The sequence below is a fragment of the Penaeus japonicus genome, unplaced genomic scaffold (assembly GCF_977035675.1).
Source record: "Penaeus japonicus unplaced genomic scaffold, GWHDUDI00000001_assembly GWHDUDI00000032, whole genome shotgun sequence".
NCBI classification, from domain to species: domain Eukaryota; kingdom Metazoa; phylum Arthropoda; class Malacostraca; order Decapoda; family Penaeidae; genus Penaeus; species Penaeus japonicus.
In genome coordinates, this window is record NW_028234434.1 from 9252850 (window position 1) to 9257849 (window position 5000).

Consider the following 5000-nt stretch of genomic DNA (forward strand, 5'->3'; position numbering starts at 1 on the left):
GGTTGGCAGGGCCTTTGATTGACTTGTTGGATTGGATGCGGAATTATTGATTGGGTTTTTAAACATTATGTGAAATTATTGATTGGGATTTTAAACATTATGTGAAATTATTGATTGATTTATCAAATATTACGTTGACTTATTGAATGACGTGTGAGATATTCCGTGAACTGATTTTCATACTTATCAAATATTTCATGACTCTATATTTTGACAAATCATATAATGCACTAAATTATTGACAGATTTATTAGTAACCTATCAAACATTGAATAAAATTATTAATTATGTTATTAGATATCACATGGCATTACTTATTACTGTCTATTATATCAATGCATCTACAGTAGTCTATTGAGTAATATATAAATTCATTGTTTAGAATCTGTAAATAATTTCAGGAATGCATTTTTAAGAATTTATCAATACTATATGAATGTATGTACTAAATTCTAGTACATATTATGTATCTATTGTAGCCTACTGCGTGTCATATAAATCTAACGAATTAATTTTTTTAAATTTTTTTATCGATGTATTTATCAAAACTCGTTGCATATATGAAAGCATTTACTGAAATCTATTACAAATTGTATTAGTGCCTTTAATGAAATCAGTTAGATATCATATGAATCTATTAATCTGTTCAATTTTGCACGAATCTGTATAGTGAATTATTTCAATACATGTGAATTGATTTGTGTTACGGAAAGTTGCAAAGGGAAGGAACAATGTGGTACTTAATGATTTTCATGATTATCATTATGAGGGTAATGATGGTATATATATATATATATATATATATATATATATATATATATATATATGTATATATATATTTATGTATATATATATGTATATATAATATATATAATATATATATATATATACATATATATGTATGTATGTATGTATATATATAAATATATATATACATATTTATATAACTCTCTCTCTCTCTCTTTCTGTTTATCTCTCTCGCTTTCTCTCTCTCTCTGTTATATCATCTTTATTATCATTATCTTCTATAATATTTTCGTTCATAATTAAAATCATACAATATATGGCCAAATAGATATGATGTCATCTAAGGAAATTAATGTTGCAAATTGCACAAGCAATACATACAAATGGTGACATTTTAGGAGAGCGTGTGAAATGAGCAGGATTAATATGCAAATTTAAATTGCATACCGCAGTAATGAAATGATATGTACAAATACTCTTTTTGTTAAGTAATATGCTCAGTGATATTAATTCTATTTCTTACGTTTACCCATTTCTCTCTCTCTCTCTCTCTCTCTCTCTCTCTCTCTCTCTCTCTCTCTCTCTCTCTCTCTCTCTCTCTCTCTCTCTCTCTCTTCTCTCTCTCTCTCTCTCTCTCTCTTCTAATATATATATATATATATATATAATATATATATATATATATATATATTATATATATATTATATATATAAATATATTAATATATATATATATATATATATATATATATATATATATATAAATATTATATGTATATATATATATATAAATATATATATATATATTTTTTTTTTCTTTTTTTTCTTTCTTTTTTTGTATTTTAGGACGTAAATATTATATACCATTTTATAATTTGTCATTCTCTTTTCAAAGAATGAGTTTTCCCTCCAAAGTCTCGAAGGCGAGAGGGCAGTCGTCATGCTTACGACCAATTCTTGATGGTCGTCTTTAACTCGATGGGTCCTCTACCTCCTCCCCCCATCCCTCCCCCTCTCTTCCTCCTTGGTCTCCTCCCGCCCTCTGCTTCCTTCCTGACTTTGTTCTCTTCTTCCTCCATCTCCTCTCTTTTTATCTCATTCTCCAATCCCCAGTTTCCTCTTCCCCTTGTTTTCCCTTCTAATGCCTACTTCCTCTTAATTTTTTCTCCTTCTTCCTCTTTCTTACATTTTCTCCTTCTCACCTCTTCCTCCTCCTCCTACACCCAAACCCCCACCTCCTTCTCTTCCTTCTTCTCCTCCTTTTTCCCTTTTCTTCTTCCCTCTCTCACTCCTCCTCTTCCCTCTCTTTACCCTTTCGACACTTTATTCTTCTCCTTTCCCTTCCCCTATCCCTCTTTCTTTCTAATGCCTCCTCCCCACCCTATATTTGCTCTTTTCCTCCTCCTCTATCTTCATCTTCTCCTTTACCTTCTTCTTCTACCACTTTTCTTCTTTTTTTTCTTCTCTTCCTGCCCCTATCCTTCCCCTCTCCCCCTCCTCCTCTTGCCTGCGTCCTCTCTCTCTCACCCCCTCCCCCTCCAACCTCTTCCCTTTCCGTCCCCCCTACTCCACCGTGTCTCCCCCCCTCCTCCCCCTCCTCCGTACCCCATCACTCTGTCGGCACAAGAGACAGAAAATCGGTCTGACCAACACTCTCTCTCCAGAGCTGTGACTGATAGTTTCCCTGACAGAACGTAATTATGTTTGTTGTTAGTATTCGAGTGGCAATTGTCCATTTCGGATTTATTTTTACGAAAGGATGATGATTGGTTGTTAGGTGACGTCATGACATCAACAAATTCCCCGTGTTTTATTAAAGATTTAGCGATGATGAAAACTCGTAGAACACACAGCTAAAAGGACGGAGTAACACACAAGAAAACACCGATTGATTGTCTTTTTGGCAAAGTTAATAAACATGGAAATTCCAATTATGCATATCAAGTTTAATTCGACTCCTTTTTGGCTAATCAGAACTTGCGGCTTTCAGCCAATCAGAAACTCGTAAATCTTTTTTAAATTACTTACGTTGATTCCGGAATAAGGCGAAAGAAAAGTTAAAATTCTGCCACTGACATAGTCACAATTACTACCATGAACTGCACATAAATAATATTGACTGATCTATCTATCATCTAGATTTTATTTTTCATTTCAATCATTGCCATTTCCTAATAAGAATGCAATTCAAACATTCGACAAACCCATAAAAAGTTACATAGTAATCAATGTACACAAAACAACAACAACAAAAAACTCACGAATATGCCATAGGTATACATGGGCATATTATGTTTGCATATCCGACTGTCTTCCTGCGTTTCCCTTCGTTATTTTGTAGTCAACTCTCTCAGCACGAATCCTTCACATAGCACTCAATCAGACCTTACACAACACATAATGAAGTGTCTGATTTCAGCGATTCACCAGTTACTCCAAAACCAAACCATTTATAACCATCAACATAAAGCACACACAGTTCCCTCAAATGCTATATACCATTCCCGAAAAAAAAAAAAAAAAAAACAAGGACATAGAGAAACACGAGAGAGAAACACAGGAATCACACGATCTCTGATAAACCATTGATTATAAACTCCACTTCACCTTCGAGTCTTCTCAATGGGACTCCAATTCAGGCTTGAGGTTCGTGTCATGTTATCGAGTCTCTTATTCGTTTTTATGAGAAAGGAAAACGATAAAAAGTGAATGCGGGAAATGAATGAATTATAAATTGAAGAAGTGAAAGAAGGCAAAATGGATGAATGGGCAGATAAAACGGAATAGATGAGGAAATGGAAGAATGGATAGATAAGAAATAAAACTAGACAAATGAGTGAATGTAAAATGCAAAGTTGATAAATGGTAAGGTATTAAAATAGTTTAAAAGATTGACAGTAAAAGGAAAATTTAATTAACAATAATGATATAGAATACCACTAAACTCAAATGATAATATTCAACCCTGAGACGATGTTTTTGTATATATTGCCTTTCCGAAATTAATGAAATTAAGTATATTTTCTAGAAAAAAAGTAAAAAGTCTGAAAATAATCAAATCTCTCTCTCTCTCTCTCTCTCTCTCTCTCTCTCTCTCTCTCTCTCTCTCTCTCTCTCTCTCTCTCTCTCTCTCTCTCTCTCTCTCTCTCTCTCTCTCTCTCCTCTCTCCCTCTCCTCTCTTCCCCCCCCTCCCTCTCTCTCTCTCTCTCTCTCACTCTCTCCTCTCCTCTCTCTGTCTCTCTTTCTTTCTCTCTCTCTCCCTCTCTCTCTCTCTCCTTCCTCTCCTCTCTCTCTCTCTCTCCTCCCTCTCTATTTGTCCTGGTGAGGCGCATTCCGCCCCGGCCGCCGCCTTCAGCGCCGCCTCCCGCCACGCCAGGCCGCGGCGCCGCACCAGACGCATCCCCGCCTGACTGGAAAGGGAGACAGGGGGTCAGGTAGGGTGTATATGTACATGTATATATATGTATTGGAGTGAAACAATAGAAACGCAAATAGAAAGAATGGTATGGTGAATGAGGGACGAAAGGAGGAAGAAGCAAGGATTGAGTAAGAACGAGAGAGGAAAGGACGTAAAAGGAGGAAGAAAAAAGGTAGGCGGCAATAAGTAAGGAGGAAGGGATGGTGGGGGGAGGAGGGGATGGGAAGAGAAGGGAAGAGTCATGAACAAAAACGGAGAATGGGAATAAGACGGAAGAGAATAATAATAGAAAAGGAAGAAAATAAGACATAATACGATATGATACAATACAAAGGGATCAGTAACAAGTACTAACAAGGAAATTCAAAAAGGGGAAAAACAAGAGGAAAAACACATGACAAAAGCCGCACTCCACATCCCAATCCCAAATGCACCCCGATGCCTATCAGCTGATTACTCCTCCTCACGCAAGGCAAATGCCCGAAAGAGTCGGAAATCCCAGTCTCATGGCCACTAAGTACCTCCCAGGGCCAGCGCACGACGGAGGGCCACGCGAGAGAGGCACCAAGTGGTACTAGATGGAATGAGTGATAGCGAAGGCCTGGAGTCTAGAGGGAAGGGGGTCGATCTGTACATGGCGTAATTAACTGAACTTATATTGCGAGAGTGCGATCAATTACGGTTGTCTGTCACTGGCTTCGTGCGTCGGGTGCGGATGGTGGTAGTGGTTTATGATGGGTTGTTCTGGTGACAGGGAGTGTGGGCTGGGCTTGAATGCGATGCTGTGGATGTACAGGGGGACTGAGGTACTGGTCTGTACTTTGTAGGTTTGGATT

At 37.0% G+C, this 5000-nt stretch overlaps 1 protein-coding gene across 1 annotated transcript in view; it reads right to left on the reverse strand.

Annotated features, from left to right (window-relative positions):
* Positions 1 to 4694, reverse strand: part of LOC122264591 (uncharacterized) — a 4963-nt gene extending 269 nt beyond the window's left edge. The window contains exons 1-2 of the mRNA XM_086556194.1: positions 4090 to 4694; positions 1 to 57 (exon numbers count right to left, since the gene is read on the reverse strand). The exon at positions 1 to 57 is cut by the window's left edge and continues 269 nt beyond it. Coding sequence (XP_086412320.1) covers positions 1 to 57; positions 4090 to 4146 — 114 coding nt within the window. The 5' untranslated portion in view covers positions 4147 to 4694. The remainder of the gene's footprint in view (positions 58 to 4089) is intronic.
* Positions 4695 to 5000: the final 306 nt, after the last annotated feature.